The following is a 19539-nucleotide window of genomic DNA, read 5'->3' as shown; positions in this document are numbered from 1 at the left end:
CTCATGCCTGGGGACAGGTGATGAGCCAACAGACAACTTGTGAGTCAGTGTCAAACGCAAAACTGTGATGGGGGACATTACTGTGGGGATCTGCTACAGACCGCCTGACCAGGAGGACTCTGCGAATGAAGCTGTCAATAGACAGATAGGAGCAGCCTTACACTAGCAGGCCCTTGTCCTCATGGGGGACTTCACGCATCCTGATATCAGTCGGAGGGACAGTACAGCCCAGCACAAGCAAACCAGGAGGTTCCTCGATTGTGTGGAAGACAACTTCCTCTTGCAAGTGATAGAGGAGCCGACAAGGAGAGGTGCCATGCTTGACCTTGTGCTCACCAACAGGGAGGGGCTGGTGGGGAATGCGATGCTCCAGGGCAGCCTTGGTTGCAGCGATCACGAGATGGTCGAGTTTGAGATCCTCAGGACAGTGAGAAGGGCACGCAGCAAGGTCACTGCCCTGGACTTCAAGAGAGCAGACTTTGGCCTCTTCAGGAACCTGCTCAGTAAGGTTCCATGGGATAAAGCCCTAGAGGGCAGGGGGGCCAAGACTGCTGGTTGATATTCAAGGATCACCTGCTCCAAGCTGAGGAGTGTTGTGTCCTGACAAGAAAGAAATGGGGCAAGAAGGCCAGGAGGCCTCCATGGATGGATAAGGAACTGCTGAGAAAACTTAGAAGGAAAAAAGAAGCTTAAAGAAGGCTACATCAAAAGCAGTGTGACCAGCAGGTCGAAGGAAGTGATCCTGCCCCTCTACTCTGCTCTCATGAGACCCCACTTGCAGCACTGTGTGCAGTTCTGGTGTCCTCAGCATAAGAAGGACATGGAGCTGTTGGAGCGAGTCCAGAGGAGGCCACAAGGATGATAAACGAGCTGGAGCACCTCCTGTATGAAGACAGGCTGAGAGAGTTGGGGCTGTTCAGCCTGGAGAAGAGAAGCTGTGTGGAGACCTCAGAGCAGCTTCCAGTATCTGAAGGGGTCTACAAGGATGCTAGAGAGGGACATCATTAGTGACTGTAGAGATAGAGCAAGGGGGAATGGATTTCAACTAAAACAGGGGAAGTTCAGGTTAGATATAAGGAAGAAGTTCATTACAGTGAGGGTGGTGAGGCACTGGAATGGGTTGCCCAAAGAAGTGGTGGATGCTCCATCCCTGGCAGTGTTCAAGGCCAGGTTGGACAGAGCCTTAGGCAACATAGTTTAGTGCGAGGTGTCCCTGCCCATGGCAGGGGGGTTGGAACTAGATGATCTTAAGGTCCTTTCCAACCCAAACCATTCTATGATTCTATTATCGTAGCAATAGAAGGATAAAAGGGATCTCAGGAGGTCAAGTCCTGTGAGTTAATGCAGTCGTCACTGGACCTTCCTTTATAAATGCTAGTTTAATCAGTCTGAAATCTCTGCTTAAGTAAAATCATTATAGTGTTTCTTCATAACAGTTACAAAGATTGTTACCTGCTACCAAATTGCGTGGGGTTTGCTGCCAGAAAGCTGATTATTAGCATCTCTTTTTGAAACCTAATTTTTTCATATCCTGATGGATGCATACATGAATACTCACATTGAATGTTAGGCTAAATGCTGTTATTCAAAGCTGTAGAATTGGGGGTTTTTACGAGACTCTGGTATTTATCTAAAAATACACTGTGCCTCTTGTTTACTAAGAGATGTTAGTAAGTATGCCTCTGTATTAAAATAATTGTTACTAATAATCTATAGGAGTTACTGCACTTTCCATAAAATTCTGCAGTCTTGTCTGTCTCCTTGAGTTGCATGCTGACTTTTCTTATTAATATTTCTGGAGTAAATAGTACTGAAGTGTTTGGTCTGGATAATTTCTGAAAAATATTCTTGTAAAATAGTTCCAAAAAAGTAACTTCCTTTCTTTCTTCTATCTATCTTCCTTTCAGCCAAGCTGAATGGGAGCAGCTTCTGACAAACTGCAGTGCATTTTTGTTCTATGGAATGGAGAGATTCATGTCTCACATTTTACTCAATAGACTGGTTGCTATGAACATCCCAAGTGAGATAAGCAAACTTAAAAATATTTTTTAATTACACCACCTTTTGCTCCCAGTTGTGTTTATTTCATACTGTATCATTATCATGGTATTGATGTTGGCAGTTAAGGGCTTTTTTCAAGATTCAGGGTTTTAATCCAGAAAACTTTGCGTTATGTAGATTTTATTCTGTTGCACAGCTTTCTTGTTATCCCACGCAAGTAAGTTTAGTCCTTCTCGACTTCCAAATGTTAGAATTTCGTAAGTTCCAAAAATTGAGTCTTTATCTGATGGTTTTCCCAGTAACTCTTCTCCTTTTCTGTGGAATTTAGTATTTGGCAACAAAGTATTGTACTGTGAAGAACAACCTCTGCAGTACCCCTTCTCCAAAATTCCTCAGTCTCCACTCAGGCAAAGCAGAATTGTCTGTCAAGACTGGGTTAATGCTGAATGATTACTCTGATATTATGGAGCATTTGTAGACTCTGAGGAGGGTGGGGTTTTTTTTCTCTGATTCTTCACGACTAATTAGTCTTTCAGGTGTTGTAGCATAAGGCTTAGATTCAGGACTAGTTTTTTGGATTCACAATCCTCCTTTCTGCTTCTGTTCCCCTTACACATCTGGAGGAAGCTCAGCTTTGGAGCTGTGCTGAATTTGTCAGGGTAGCTGAATTGCTGTACTGCTATATTATGTTCAGATGTAAAATGGAGAAGGACAGTACACATCAGATTGTGAAGCCCTGCAAGGCAACAGGAAGTTTCTTCAGAATGCATTGATTTTTCAAAGTGATTTAAACATGCATATGTAAATATTACTGGAAATCAGTAAGAAATAAATCTTCCTACATACATTGGTCACTCATGAAGGTTCAGGTGTCTGTAGACCAGATAATTACAGATCTGGCAACTTTTGGAACGTTCCTGAGCTCCTTGTTAACCCTCACCCTGTGCCCTGCTCTTAAAATATGCCAGGATTAATTCTCCAGTGCATCTTATTTCCTTTAATGGAGAATGAACTAATTTGAAATTAATAGATTTTAGTTCTCAAAGGATTGTATTATTTTCTGACCACCTACACAACTTGTTAGCTGGTAAAATTACTGTTGTCTTGCAGGCTGAGTTTGAATCTATTGTAGAGCCAATCTTTATGTTAAAAGTACTTTTGTTAATAACAGTGAACCATGTCTGAGGTTTCCGAAGGCTCTAACCTGGACCCAATATTATTAAATATTGTTGTTGGTCATTTACATGATGAAATAGAATGTAGCATTGCTGAATCAGGGTATGAGAAAGAGAATGAGGTGGCTCAGCAGCTCCTGAAATGCAGGATTATAATGCAAATTAACCTTGTTTTATGGGGATAATTTGCAGAGGGTAATTCGGAAAAGTCTGGAGGGAGGTGTTACGCTTAAGCAGAAACTATCAGTTAAACATGAATAAGTTAGGGAATGGCTGCTTAAGGGGCAGAATTACAGAATAGAGTCAAGAGGTGCATCACAAATTAAACATATTGCTAGGGGGAGAAAAAACCCGCAACTCTGTATATGGTTAACTATACAGGAATGTCATGTGCAAGATATATGAAATGATTCCCCACTCTACTTAGTTTTGCAAAGTTGTAAACTGAAAAAGAATGTTGACCAAATAGAGTAAGTTAATGGTGGAAAACATTGAGAATGGTCAGAGGGCTATACCACAGATTAGCGTGCATAATTTTATTACTAAATATGTATGTGCGCTCATACGTATATATACATATAAAACATACTTTCGGAAGAAAGATCGACATATGGAGGGGAGACGTGATAATAGTTCTCAAGTATGTCAAAGGCTTTCCAAGCAGAAAGGTAATTTGCTTCTCATCTGTTTGGGTTAGGAGAAAAAGTAACAGGTCTAAGCTGCAGCACACCAAACAGTAGGGAAAGCTTTTAATTCTAAGAGTATTCTAAGTTATTTCACTGGAGGCTTTTAAGGAAAATAAGGAATGTTTGAGGTGTAACTTGGTCCTAACTTCCATAGAGGAGCTATAGTGGATAACATCTCCATACCTCCGTACCATAAACTCTTACAAGATTTTATAACTACAGGATTGAGTTATATAGGACATTAGCCTGTAATAAGATGGTATGTGGACTTCATTATTAGTTGTAGTAAGGTGGCATAAGAAACAAATCTGCAAAACAATGTGGAAAAGTATATCAAAGCTACATCAGATAGTATTAGGATGACTTTATTAGTGTTTTTTTATGTAATAGTTGACAATTTTGACTGAAATATATAAATTTTGTGTTATTTATTTAGGCTGTGCCTAAGAAAGTCATTAACTTATGAAAGGCCTGATTTACTTATATTTATTATGTTGAGCATTATTATTAGTGCAAATACCATTGCTATAACATGTTGTTTTTTCCAGAATGCCATTTGATGATACTTCTAGATCTGGTGCGATCAAAGCAAAGTCATCAAAGAATTACAAACTCTGATATCCACAAAAGGTAGAATAAAATTTATTTCTGTAAAGTTCACAACAAGGCAGATTATTTTTATTGCAAAGTAAAGTTAAAATTATGAGTTACAAATATTCTCATTTACTTCTCCAAGTAGAAGCGCTTATATCTTAAGGGAAGAGTTCCTAAGGGAAAAGTTCGCCTCTCTAAAAATGCTGTTTAATCAATGCAACAATGTGTGAGTTAAAATTAATTTTGTGCAAAATAGATTATACACACATCTACAGATGTAAATATGCAGATCTCTGAGTGTTTAAACAACCTCCTGAGGTTTTATTTTTTAATACCTTTTAATAATACTTTTTACTTTCCCGCCTCCCCCAAACAGCCATTTCCTAGACCAAAAGTAGTCCAGAACAGTAACATGACAGGGACAATCACAAGGTGAAACGGCATCATGAAAAGATATAGGTGGAAGTTACCTGAATATTTTGTATTAAATTTAAGGTGCTGTATGAATATTAGAAAAGACTTTTGCTCAGCATACAAAAAAATGCAGTGTCATGCCCTTTCCCCTTCTATTAAAAAAGCATTGTACATGTAGTTATATTTATTGATATATTACGTCCATTTTTAGTTTAATAATCTCAGACTTTTTTTCTTTAGTTGTCTACATATTGCGATAGAGAGACCAACAGAGTCAGCCATGCTTCTGAGCCTTAGTGGTGTTCGTTCTATAATAGCCAATCAGTGGTACACTACCTTGCAAGAGAATGCAGAAAGGCTAGAGATATTGTCTGAGAGTAAGTATTTGTATTCGGCTCCATTTGCAGGTATGTTATTTTGGACATTTGTATGTATGCACTCATGGAGCTGTGTATCTACTCGTCTCCCATCTCTCCTTTTTCTTTGCTCCTCACCAAATTTTGTCTGGAGTTTCCATAGGAGATAATCCGCATGCAGGAGCCACCATGTTCTTGACAGGCTGATCTTTCAAACAGAACAGTAACCTACTTGAATAGTTTTAGTGGGGAATTTGTTTGTGGTCATATGGTAAGAATAGGATTTCTGTGGTGAGGAGCAGTGCCCTAGGACTTTGCAACCTGTAGTTACATAAACTGTGGGGAAAACAAAATCTAGAAATAACTCATATCTTCAGAGATAGATAACTAAGCCTGTAAAGGCATCCTTTTTCATCAAGTTTTAAATGTGAAGACACCAGGCTCTATGGTTGGTATTTTCGTGTCTTCAAAACTTTAATCGAAAACTCACAGAAACTATACCTTTTTTTTTTTCCAGATTTGTTGAGCATTGCTAGAACAACTGGACAGGCAGTCCATAGTCTTCAAAAGAGGAAGATTCACAGGGAAAGAGACTCCGTTGAAAGTAAGAATTAAAAAGTTTAGTACAGAAGACTGCCTGTGCATGTTAACTAGCTCTATGGGTAGTTCAGTGATATAAGTGAAATTTTTCAGATGAGCTATGGCAATGTCTCCTGACACTTCTTACAGGAATTGTGGCTGGGAAGACCACTGATACAGTGTTCTAATTGGAGTCTCTGTATCTTACATATATAAAATTTGGAAAGAGTCTTTGTCATAGCTGACCAAAAGCTAAAATTTACACTCCACTGAACTGTTATAAAATGAAATGGTGTGACTGAAAAGTTACCTCAGGAGCATGACATGAAGAATATAAATGGTGTGGATTACAGACTGCAAAAAGATCAGTTGAACCTGCAGTGACTAGGCAGTCTGCATCGTAAAGGGCACGCTGTATATGTGAAATTCCACCTGGCATCTTGTTGGAGAGGGGAGAAAGATTTTTGAATAAAACAACTTTTAATATACTGTTCATAAAATTATATAGCTATTTTTCATTGTATGGGACTTACCTCAAGGGTAAATACAATAAATTTTAGTTATAACTTACACTGCCATAGAATTGAAGAGGGAGAGAGCTCGGGTCAGAAATGTTGCCTAGTTTTATGTTTTTTTTCAGAAAATGCTTGCTGGATATAGTGGAGTTATTAATATTATAAAAAGAATGTAAGAGAGACACAAATATTAATGAAAGAGAAGAAGTGATAAATCACTTCTATTCAGTTGTATTCATAAATAATATTTTTTAAATATTTTTATAGTGGAAGTGGATACTCACAGCTCTCCTAGAGACAAAGCAGAAGAACAGACCACTTCCTCAAGTCTTCCTGCAACTCATCCATCCTTTTTTAATTGTGTGCTATATGGTTTACCCAATATAATTATTATGTAATTTGTGTCAGACTTTTCATGCTGGGAATGCCACCACACTTTACACAGGGAAAACTTGGCATTTGAAGGTGTAGTAGATGCTTTATTTTATATGGCCTAAGGAGGGGTGAGCTTAAGAAAATATACGTTTTGCTGATAGACTGATTTCAATTTCAGATGTAAACAGTTTGATATTAGAAGAAGTGTCAGGAAAATATCAAATACATACATTTTAGAGATTTCAGTCAGTACTCTAAGGTTTTCTGAACTAAGTGAATTCCTAAGAGAATTTGGTGAGTACCAACACATTTTAAAGGAAATTAGGCAGGTATTTTTGGGCATTGATGCATGAGTGGAATTTAGAAAAACTTTGATGTATTTTGTTCTTACACAGAAGATTTAACAGGAGCATAGCTTAAAAATGTACCAACTAACATAATTTTGCTTGAATTGATTTTTTAACTTCTTATATAGCAGTAGTTGCAGGTTAATTAGAAAACAATGTAGTATTAAATAAAATGTTTAATAAGTTTTGCCTTCTTTAGTTCCCTATAGTTTTCCTGAATAACATATGAAGATATATTAAATTATTCCAAAATCCCAAATAAGGTTACTATGTGTATAGATTTTGTAACGTGCTCTGTTAATCAGCAATGAATTTTTAAAATACGTACTTTAAAGCTGTATTTGTAATGATAACGGTAGAAATAGAAGTAAAATAATTTAGCACTTACAGAAAATACGAAGTTTTGATCATTATTGCAACTAAAACCATTTTAAGAGTCTCCTTTTTTTTCCCCCAATAAAATGGTGATGTCTGTTTCCTGTGATACACTTTTTTTGTGTGCCTGATAGATCATTAAAATGGCACTGAAAAGATAGTGTTCTTGGCTACCTGCTATGCTATAGTTAATTAAAACCTGATAAGAGTTATACGCCTATTAGACCATAATTACAAAAACGTGACATGCAAAATACTTTCTTTTATTCACACAGTCGAATAAGAATTTGTGCTTCCTTCCCGTGTGCTCTTACAATATAATTAGATAACCTTATATGAACTGCTCTGTCAAACTGTGTTCCATAACATGCATTATTTTTATTCCCTTCATATGTAATTTTCTTCTTTATTTAGACATAGGACATATGTATTTTTTTATAGCATTTTTGTCTGGGCATTCAGTAACAATACAAATTAAGTAAAGAAGGGATCTTAGACTCTACTTAAGTTATCCAGCCTGAAAATTAAGGATTCAGTGTAAGATATTTTCAAGTCTGGAACTTGCCATGTTTCACCAGGTATTGACATGAGTCCCTTTCCCCACACTCTCACATTTATTTGTTTGTTTCTGTTTAGATCTTCCCAGGTACCTTTTTAATGCATCACTATTACACAGCTGCTTTTTTAAATTCCCAGGCATGGTATTTGGGATGCTCAAGTATTTCTGAGTTTGAAGAAGCAATTTCTCTTGAATGAAGCAAATGTCCACACTTGTTTGGTATTGCAAATGTCCACTATATTGTTAATGTTTTAATTATTTCCTAGATTAATTTCCGCATTATTCTCCAACACATTAATTGCTATGAAATTGTATTTCTTTGCTGTTCATTGCATTTGTTACCTGGAATGTCATCTTTCTAGTGCTGTCTCTTTTTCTGTAACGTAAAAGGCTTTAAAAACCAGTGTATTCAAGAGGAATCATGAAGCCCTGTCTGCCTTGCTACATAACAGTTTTCATTATTTGTACTAACTTCCATCCTCTTGAAATAAGAGATTTCTAAAATAATAAAGTCAGAAAAGTTTTTGTGCTTTAGAAATGACAGTGTTGTTCTATGAGAACAATCCAGGATAAAAACTGCAAGATTGTAAAGGTTAGAAAAACCACTGGTACCCAGGTACAATGGGCTTATTCAATAGTTTACTACTGTGGTTTTCTTTCTGAAACTGATGGAAATAACTTAATCTACCAAAGCATTTTTCTCCAAAAATATTCCCATTTGTATTAGATTCTTTAGCCCTAACTACATTGCAACAACCTCTGTCAGAAAGATGAATGAGTATGACCAAAAATTTCTTTACAGTCTGATGGCACTGGTTGGTCAGAAAGCATTGATAAAGAGTAATGGCCTTATCCAGGAAACTTCAGGCCTGTAAGCTTTACTTGTTGCAACTAAGATATTGGAAATACTAATCAGAGAAACTGTGGCAGAATACCTGCAAATAGGCAATGTATACTGGGTGGGTATAGTAAAAGTGGATGGCATGCATAATCACATATGTCTGATTGATTGGCATTTCTGAGTCAATGAAAAATAATTGACTTAGGGCCATGAAGTGTGGTCATAACCAAATAGCCTGGGGTATTAGGAGAGTATTCTCTGTATTACTGTGCTAAACACCAGTCAGTAAAATCATTAATAGTAGTAGGACTACATGAGTAGATGATAAACTGTACTTTAGGTGACAGTGGATATGCATTCTGTGACATAAGAAGACATCTAGTTCATTCCTTCAGGAATTAGTACCAGAAATAGTATCTTCTATTACATGTTTGTAGCAATGGGCAGTGACATGATCATACAAACGTAAAGAGTCACTTCAGGAAAAGATATATAGTAGAATTTGGAATGATTTCAAAAGAAGAGGAGCATGGAAGAATTAATATATTTTATATTTCTTTTAAATTTACAATGACAATTTAATAGAGGAGAAGAACCCACTGCTCATACAGAGAAAGGATTCAGCAGCTCAGCTGGTGCAGTTTTAGAGTTCAGTATGTTTATCTGTTAAAGACAGTAATTATGAATGAACTGAGCAAAGGAAGATTGAAAAGGAATGCTGCAGAAAAATTCTGTTTCAGAACCTGATTTGAATAAAGAACTAAAAGTTTATTTTTTTTCTGATATTCCTCAGATTGTGATTGAAAGTTTAGCCAGTAGGACTTCTCTGTGAGGAAAAAAATAGTTTTAATTAGGAAACATAAAAAGACTCCACTTAGTTAATGATAAATGCACTGTAATATGCCTAATGAGTCTCTGTGTTTAAGAAGCTAAATAAGACCTAAATTTACATCTTTGTGACACACACAAACATTTTCCACAATTTAGAAGCTTTTGCAGAAATGCAATAGTTCTCACTTAAGAATTTTAGGGTCAAACAACTCTGTTCCAAGAAATGGGACATGACAGATAGATAGTTCAGAGCATATTCACCGACGAAATTGAAAAGTTTCCATTTATTATTGAGTCATTTGGCCACCAGCTGAGAATTAAAAGGCAGCACCTACTCATGTGGGGTCTAGAATTAGGAGAGAGAAAATAGGAAGTTTCTCAGATGTCTTCTGTGCTCATGGAATGAAAAACATTCCAGGTCTCCAACAGACTGTGCAAAGATCTGCGTAAATGTTGTGTCTGTTCAGGTCAAGGTTTGAAATCAAAACAAAACAAAACCAAATTAACAAAACCGCTCTCACCCTCCCCCCTGTTCTAGCAGGTCCATGTGTTTCTTATACTGGGGCCTCTGAACTGGATGCAGTACTCCAGCCAGATCTCACGAGAGTAAGAAATTCTTTTTATTATGTTAAGCAAGATAATAATAAAAAAAAATACTAAATAAAAAAGAGTTTTCTGATTTTTGGAGGAGTATTGTATAGAATGTTCTCCACTTATTTGACTGTGAGCTCCTAATTTTCAAAGTATTATATATTGTTCAGCAACTTGGAGGAAAAAAATCCTACTAACTAATGACCAAGGAATAAATTACAGTAGATATAGCTTAGGACATATGAGCTCTCTACTAGAAAGACATTGGCACGAGCCCAAACAACAAGAATAAAAGCTTCTGAAAATATTTCATCTACATGGCACCACATCGTTCCCTTGTGCTGTATCCATTCATACAAGAAATATTAAAGAGTTACTGCTGTTCCATGCATCAACGGCTTTAAAATAACTTTCTGAATTATGTCTCAGCAACATAACAAATCACATTATCAATTAGCTTTTATAACAGAAATGACATTTTGTAATATATTTGAGCATGAAAAGAATTGGTCAGCTAAAATGTATGTGATCTAAAAAATGTGAGAAGAATCATGGTGAATTTATTGATAATATTCTAGGACAAGAACATAATTTGAGTAGGAGGTAGCTGTCCAAGAGAAGTGTGTAGTTCAGAATGGACTGCAGGGAAGAACCGCGCGAGTTTGCTGCAAAATGATCAAACAAAAAAGGAAAAAAACCCAAAAGAGAAGCTCTGTCATTAGTCCCGAGTGTAACTGCTCTAAAATTCAAGTGCCATAAGCCATAATTCCAGGATTTCTCTTTGCACGTGCTCCTCTCTCCACAGCTAGGGTAGCTATCCTCTCAGTAAGTCTTTCAGCCCACTTTACAAAGGGATGTGGTAAAGTGGATGCCAGCAGTTAGCAGCTGATCCCTGTGGGTATTTGTAGGCAGGGAAATTAGAACAGATTTGAGATTGTTGTAAAGATACATTCCCATGAATATTTAAGGCCATTCGTCTGAGTTTGAACGCTAATTTAACGATGTTACAACCTGCTAAGCCTTCTGACCTCTGCTTTCGCACCCTGTCTGACCTGAAAGCCATCCAGGAATAGGATGTCAGAGGGGAGCCAACCACCTCGTATGAATACAAATCCCTGCATGTTGTAAATGAAAGACCAGCTCAATGGCTGTAAAGCCACAAGGAAGAGCTTTTAAAAGTACCTCTCAGGTATTAATTCATGCCTCCAACTGAAGTGTCTTTATGTAGGTATAGTAACAGTTACTAGCATGGATTTTAAGCATGTGGGCAAGTTAAAACCGAAGGCACATTTATGTGCCCTGAAATATTTACCAGACTGGAAGTCCCAAATAATTACTCAGGTAATGAGTAGATAAAGTATTTCTGTGCCAGAGAGAGCAGAATGTGGGTGGTCTTTTGCAAACCTAGTAGGTACCATTTTCAAAAGCAGTAGTCACAAGTCTTCATTGAAGTAAAAGAAGAGAGAAAACAACAAATCACAGGTCTCCAGAGGGTTGCCTAAGACTTATGGTATAAGGAATAAGGTATAAGGTATAAGGTATAAGGTATAAGGAATAATTTTTGATCCCATTTTCACAAAAATGACATATGATATGCTAACAAACAGTGTTGCTGGTATGTAAAATACCACTTACTTAAAATATTCCCTGAAATCTGAATGTTGTTATCTGTTATTATCTATGTGTATATTTTTAAAAATATGAAAATAAACATTGTAATCAGAGTAGAAGATCTACTGTGGAATGTATTCTTCCACTGCTAGGAGAGTATATGTATAGTAAGTCAGTGTTAAGTTCAATATAGTTGAAGCCAACAACATAAAGACACCTTTCAGAAATAAAGACCAGTGTCTTAGGCTAAGAAGATACAATAAATGAAAAGGGAAATAATCTTCAATAATAATAATCTTAAGCCTTAATGTTTTCTTTCACTATCAGCAAATGAAGATGTTGTTAATAGAAATTAGGTACATTTGGATACCTTTCTGAAAATTTTCAAACACAACATCCCTCTCTTTTCACTTAGCTTTTCAGTTTGGTGGTATCGTCCATTAGTATCAGAAATATTTAGGGAAATATTTCTTTATCATCAAATTACTACTGTAATTTATTTTTCCTTTATTTCATATAATGCTTCAGCCTGACACATGATGGCAGAAGAGGGTGAAAATTGGCAAGGTGAAACTGAAAGTGAGATCCCTATGGAGCTCCAGTACTCCCTTCTTTCCTGTAACTGAATGTTTGTGACCTACCGCTTTTCTTGATGGTCTCATACTACACGTTTACATTGTTAGGAGAAACTAGCTATCTACAAAGATGAACAGCTTTTCCAGGAATCTCCAATGGAGCTGCACTAATGAGGAAATTGTGTTTATTTTCTGAACATACATCTGAAAATATTTTTATAATGTTCTGTATTTCCCTCAGTGAATTTTTTTTTTTAAGGGAAGTAAAGTTGCTGTCACAAGACAAGTTTCTTATCAGAATGAAGGGTTCAGACCATTTTTATGAGCCTACTGTAGACATATTCAATAATTCAAGAGTTGACATAATTGACATCATAACTTTTCCTTGCTACAGGTACACTGAGATAAGCTACAGCCAAGAACACTGAAGAAAACTGAATTAGGTCCATTATTGTCTAAAATTCCTTTTTTTTTTTTTTCTTAATTTTGCACAAGGACATCAATTGTGAAAGAATTCCAGAGTAGCTGCACTGCAGGGACAGTTACAGCAAATGTGCAGCTGGTAGTTTCCCTGGACGATCATAAACTGTACTAGCTTCCTTATGAAAACATTATATATTATGGGTGTGTTACTCTCTGACTGACTACTGGGTACTAGATCATACTTACTAATCCTATCACAATGACAGTGTCCACACTGCTATTCTCTGTTGTCTTTTTCTGTTTAATGCCAAGATTTTAAGTGAGACATCACTGCTCACACGTTGTTTTGATTAGCACAACGAAGGCATGAACACAATCAGTCAGTAGAGGAAAGGGGTTTCATATATTGTAGGCTGGAAGTGGTAATTTGGAAGACTGCTATGAACGGCATGGAGAACAATCTCGTAAGTACAAAGTGAACTTGATGAGAGGATGGTGACAATGGAATTGCAGATAGAGCTGGAAGAGAAGAGGAATGCAGGGAGAAGAAAGTTTGTGATGCAAACATTTAGTCTGCTCAGAGCAGATATCCTGCCCTCGTTCTAGTATTGATGAGCTTGTCTGGTGAAGTTCTCAGCATTCTTGGAGCAGCCAGAACAGTCTATTCTACCGACGTGACAGGTACTTATTAATTCTCTGTCACTGCGCTGTCAGAGAATTAACTAGGAGTTTCTGTTGGAAGAAAAGAATGGGTTTCCGAAAATATTTGCAGTTCTGCCATGTCCTCAGAATTTATCTGGACTTGTAAATCTTGAAGTAGCTTACAGAATATAAGTAAGTATGAAGTGTGCTGCCCCTGAGGTACATAGATGGCTATCTCATTTGGTTAATCCTGACAGTGAGGTAGCAGCTAAATTACATGTAGCAATAGCACGATATTGTCATACTATTTAATAGAGGAAAAACTATTTCAGACATGGTCATTGAATCAGGACCCGATGTTACTTAGAAGTCATAAGAAATATCAAAACACAGTCTTCATCATTGACTAATAATTAGAAAAAGAACAAAATGTCTTGACTCTTGTAGGAGCTCTCACTTACCCAATCTGTGATATCCACATAAAAATAATGCAATGACAGTTCAGAATGGGTTTGGAGAGAACGGTGCCATCTTTTCCATGCAGAGTTATCCATGTTCAGCACAGTAAAACTTCTCAAATTCCCAGCTGTGGACAGCCTTCACTACCTGAGCTAGAGTGTCATGAAATGATTTTTCAAGAAAGAAGCAAATTCAGTTTTTCCTGCCTGCATTAGTGCCCTGCTAGAGCATCAGACAGAATGTCTAAGAAATGTAAACTGGTGCCCTCATTGTCATATACTTACGCATCCAGCCACTACTTTTATGTCTTGCAAAAGTAAATGGAAATATTTTCTCCTGGCACTTTAGCCTCATTTTGAGCCTTGCTATTGTATTCCATGACACATTCTTGCCTGATCTCTGTCTCCAAGCTATTCCTGCTGGTGAGCTGCTCCCTGGAACTCAGACGTGTGAGTCAGATCAAAGCTTAGTTGCTCTTTCTCAGTCTATGCAGTATGTAATCTCCCCAGTTGCCAGCATGCAAACATACAAGCCCTGGATATCCATGGCCCTACTCCAGTTGCAGGTACTCAGATTTCTTATCCTACTCACTGGCTACTCACTAGCTTACCTTAGCAAGTAGAAGCTTACTCATGTTCGTTCACACATGCCCTCTCAGAATAGAGAGCATACACAGACAGCATATAGTTAGAAGTGGGATTAATGAGAAGATAATAGATTGTGGTAATCAGGTGCAGGTCTCAGTCAGACAACATACAACATAGCAGCCTGTTTACGTGCAATTGTCCCCCTTTAGCTCCATTCCCCTCTGCCTCCCTGTACCTGATGCATCTTGAGCCCTCCTTTTCCTCAGCTTTCGTCTTTCCACTAAACATCCCTTAAGTCTCATCAATTCCCATAAACACCTTAAACCATCTCATACTAGATTTTAAAACTCCAGAACTGTTTTTCCCTGCATCCTGTATTCTTGTGTAGGCAATTACCCCCTTCAGTCTGCAGTGCACATGATCAGGGATTTTCTCTTCTTGACCCATCTAGGTTGTTTCACCCCGGGGCAACAACAGGCTGATTGTCCTTTGATAGCCCCAAGAGTAGCCACTTGCTTGACTCCTTGCACTGTTCAGGTTACTAGAGCTCCTTCCTTGTCATTCTTCATCTGATCCTCAATGGGCCTTTGTATTTAGGATGATCAGCCTGTAACCTTAGAACCTAACATCACAGGTGAGTGCTTTCTCCTGCAGTGCTGCTCAAGACCAAAGACTATCACAGGTGCACATGGATAAAGACTTGCTGGAGTAGAGTGGGAACAGACTTCTTCAGCTGAGGAAGACCATGCCATGCAGATACACTGCCAGTATGCCCTGCCTATTATGTGTCTGTTCTAACAAAAGGTGAACAACTCAACCAAGTACTGAATTTTTATCATATATGGAACAGAAACTGTTTTCAGCTTTTAAGTTATAAAAGCATAGCTGTTATATCTTTTAATTACATGTGGTCTGTGTGGGCACCAGATGGTTGAGAGGTATTTCATCTGTAAGGACTTGTACCTTCCTGTGCATTCCATGACAGGGCTGCACATGCAACTGGGTGCTTGCATTGTACATGCAGAAAAAGGGAAGTCCACAGTCACCAACTTCCAAAATGGCATGGAAGCCGACACTGAGGCATTTGTAACCAGATAGCTCTATCAAGTATTTACACTCTGGTTGTTTTCCTGACACAAAAGTATGTGTTATATTTTCTGGTCCAGGTAGAGACATAATTTAAGCAGCACTATTCGTCGAAGTCAGAGAGATGTTAATATTGCTGGTTTGGTATAGTCACAACTGTACAATGGAGCAGTGCCTATGTTTGTACCAGCATACTGGCTTCTGTGCTATTTTCACAGCTATTCTTTTTCTCTTCCAACAGATTTCATTAGTATTTGTCCTGAATGACATTGACTTTTATTCCATCTGAAAATACCTTTTTAGCATTTTTTGGTTATTCGTATTACAAGTACTGACATTAGAAACCTAAATGATAAGTATATTGAAATAAATTTGCACTGGAGTTCTACAAGCCTTTCTGCTTCTTCGTCAGTATGATTCAAGGGACGTGGCCTACACCCGTACTCAATCAAACAGGGCTATGTTGGCCAATATAATCTAATTGTTTGACATTTTTATAGCAATTCATTGAGACTAAAGAGAGATGACTACATTAATATCTTGATGCAGCTACATAATAGCTGAGCTAAAACTGATGTGCCAAATTACTGAAAGGCTCTTAAATTCTCTTAGAGATTTTAACTCTTTGTGACAAAGAAAAGGAAAGAGGTTTCAATATAAATGTAATAACAAGAAAGAATAGTACAATTTATAATACGAAGTATTATAATAAAGAACATTATCATAAATTTTCTAAGAATCTTCTCTTCACTAATCATTTACAAATTATATTTCTCAATAATTGAGATGAGAAATATTGTTAATGTTCATGACTGTTTTCTTGGATAATCATTTTCACTGAGGTCAAACTTAAACAGAAAAGGTTTTAGCCAATGAATATGTATTTTTTTCCTCTATCTAGACTGTGAATAAATTTGTCTGCCCTCTATACATCTGTGGTATGGCTATCTCATCCTCAATGCAAGTGGTTGGAATAGTGGTAGAGGAATATCGTGGACACTCAAAGCATTTGTGAATGCTGGACCTACTTAGGCTTAGAGAAGTTGCCTTATCTTGCTGCAGGATCCCATTAAAACCCTCTCTCCTTTGTAAGTGTATTTGTTGTGAGAAAAGGTCTCCCCTGAGTGCAGTCACAGATCTGCAGGTAAGAGCAAGCTGAAGGAGAACATCAGAATTGTTTTGTTTTGGGGTTTTGGTCTGAGCCTGAAGAAGTCTTGACTGGAAGAGAAAGGAAACAAAGATAAGCAGGAATTAACATTGCAGCTAAAGCCAGAAACGCAGAGAAATGTGTTTATCAAACTGGATTTGATTGCTAAGCTGCCTTTTTGCTTTCAGAGCCCTTGGCAATAGAAACTCAGCTTAGAAGGAACAAAATCTGCATATTAAGATATTTGTATCTTCAAAAAGCAGTAGTGAATCCCTGGAGAAATGGGATTATCTGTTGCTGGAGTAAGAATTAAAAGTTTTTGAAGTGCACCAAGACATCATTCAGTGGCTAAGCCCTCACCGTCTTCCCTGCCAGCGGGTGGGTGAGGTGAGTTGATCTTATAATATTTTAAAATGTACTCTTCCTCTATATTTGAGTATATTTTCCCTGGAAGATCTGTCTTAAACCTCAGCATTTTATCTGTTACTGAAATAACTGATTTTGAAAGCTTTTTTTTCCCCTTTCCCATGCCAGAGCTCAGCCCTGAACTTGGGTTTGTGGCTTAGAATATACAGCCCCAAGAAGAGATTTTATTTTATTTTTCCCCCCAAGAGAAGATGCTGGTACAACTATAAATGCAGAGCACCTGTGGTGGACCACTGCAGAAGACGTTGTAGCTAAGAGAGAGTGATTTCAGCCAGAAGCTAGGCAGAGTTTACCGTAGGCTTTGGCTGTAGAGACCTATGTGTTATCATGAATGACCTGCTATATAAGCTAAGCACATACTGTGACGTTTCGTATGCACTGCCCATAACAACTCTACCTGTATGTGCTGTTTGTAGGAGCTCTCAATGGGGTTCCCAGCATCAGAAGGGTACTCAGGTTGCTATTAAATTTTCCATAATTTCCATTTTCTACTCAATAAACCATTTAGCTTACCTGGTGTCAGTGCCTTTCTTGCTGTTACCTTAGAGGAACCAGCATCACCTCATAACACAACAGTAGCTCTTACAGCAGCCACAATTTATATCTTTTTAAAAAAGCCATGTATTTCCATTGTAAACAAGTAAATGCATGGATTATTGCTGATACTTTTAAGCAAAAAAGTAATTAACCCCCAATGTCATGGAGGATTTATAGGAAGGTCAGTTATTTTATCTAGGTTACATCATTAAAATGTAATAAATGATTGCAAAGCAGAAGAATGGAGTAGTGTTACACTGGTAATTTTGCAAACTGTAGATAATGCTATAAAACATAGAGAAGTGGTGTGATTTCTAGGCATGGTCTTGGTGGCAAAACAAACATTGAAGGACACAAGAGGCTGTTTATTAGTTCACAACCAAGTGTGAGCAGATTGACTTTGGCAGCGTTCACACCTCTGAGTCAGAAAATCTTAAGGCCTTTAACACCATCCATTGCATAACTTACTTTTTGCGTAGGGTAGGATGTTCATGCTGTGCTTCTACCACATAAAGCAAGAGGTGTCTTTTCAGTCACTGTGTGCAACTCAAAAAAAAAAAACCAAAACCAAAGCAGAACCTGCCCCCTTTCTTTAATTTTAAGTTTTTTGTTGTTGTATTACATTCAAAGACTTAACAATCAACTTCTGGGACCTCTGTAATACTTTGTATTGGGGCTAATATAGTTTGGTTGGACCACACCAATGCATCAAGGTGTTCACACGTTTCAAACAGTATTCTCTGACTGACAGGCAGGAAAAAAGTATCCTCCTCCTGAAAAGCATTACTGAAGGTATTTTAACGTAAGAACTCCCACTGATTCTGTTATTCCTTATTTGTATCAAAGACAGAGAGATGGCATCTCACTAGAGACAGGGAACGTTAATGCTGGAGAATGTTTCGTAAACATTCACAAATAAACATTTGTTGTATACTTCTAGCAGGTAAGAGGAAAATGGCTTTGCCCACAGTTATGGGAGCACCTGTTAATAAACCAAACAAAATCTGGCCTTTACCAGAAAATACCTTCAGGCGTTTGTGAAGGCCTGAAAAAAACCAGTATTATGGACAGTGAGAAATACTGCTGACACCCTGTGTTTTATGAGAATGATTGATTAATGTTTGTTCAATGTAGGCTCTGCTTGATGGAAAGAAAACATTCGTGATGCCTCTGTGGTCCTATTAAGACTAATTAATTCCTTCTCCAAATGAAATGAAGACTAATTAGGTTCTAATACTAATTTTCTATTTGTCCAAAACCACTCATTTTCATATCACCCTGTTGCAGCCCACATTTTTATGTCTTTGCATGCTGCATGTCAGAGTGTTTGTCTAACAGGGTGGCAAAATGATGTAAGACAACCATAAATATTATCTATTAAAGTGTGCTAAACAGGCTCACGTGAAAGGAGTACAATTCAAACCTTAACAGTTGTAGTTAAGCCATAAGCTACATGTGGAATTGGACGTGAACTGTTTCTGCATGAACTCTCAAGATAGAGCTTCACACGAGGAACACAGGTTTAGCTGATGAAGCTTATGTGTCACTTACTTACGTCCTGGTCAGGTGAACTGATAAACAGCAGAACAGTTGAGTGCAAACAGTAAGAAAGTGGTTAAAGTTCCCTTTAATTTTGAAAACTAACAACTTGACAAAGACTTCTCTGTGAAAAGAATACTGCCAGTGTTTTATCGCCATCCAGGGAACAGCAATAATTTGAAGACTCTAATAATGGATAGAAAAATATGAGGTTTCTTTTTTCATGTTTTCTTATTATCTTCCAACTTTAATGAACAAAAAATACAGA

The 19539-nt window shown here is 37.5% G+C and overlaps 1 protein-coding gene across 3 annotated transcripts in view; it reads left to right on the top strand.

Moving 5' to 3' along the window:
- The window catches only part of CFAP46 (cilia and flagella associated protein 46), a 78741-nt gene extending 69211 nt beyond the window's left edge, over window positions 1-9530 (top strand). For 2 of the 3 annotated variants that reach the window (XM_030486342.1, XM_030486343.1), the window contains 5 exons: window positions 1908-2020; window positions 4411-4492; window positions 5111-5247; window positions 5744-5830; window positions 6588-9529. In XM_030486342.1, the coding sequence (XP_030342202.1) occupies window positions 1908-2020; window positions 4411-4492; window positions 5111-5247; window positions 5744-5830; window positions 6588-6718 (550 nt within the window). In that variant the 3' untranslated portion in view covers window positions 6719-9529. Of the gene's footprint in view, window positions 1-1907; window positions 2021-4410; window positions 4493-5110; window positions 5248-5743; window positions 5831-6587 lie in introns of all 3 variants that reach the window. The other variant, XM_030486345.1, reaches the window with a different exon arrangement.
- Window positions 9531-19539: the final 10009 nt, after the last annotated feature.

This window comes from Strigops habroptila, chromosome 5 (assembly GCF_004027225.2).
Source record: "Strigops habroptila isolate Jane chromosome 5, bStrHab1.2.pri, whole genome shotgun sequence".
NCBI classification, from domain to species: Eukaryota; Metazoa; Chordata; class Aves; order Psittaciformes; family Psittacidae; genus Strigops; species Strigops habroptila.
The sequence above is the reverse complement of the archived record's forward strand: the minus strand, read 5'-3'. Positions and strand labels throughout refer to the sequence as shown.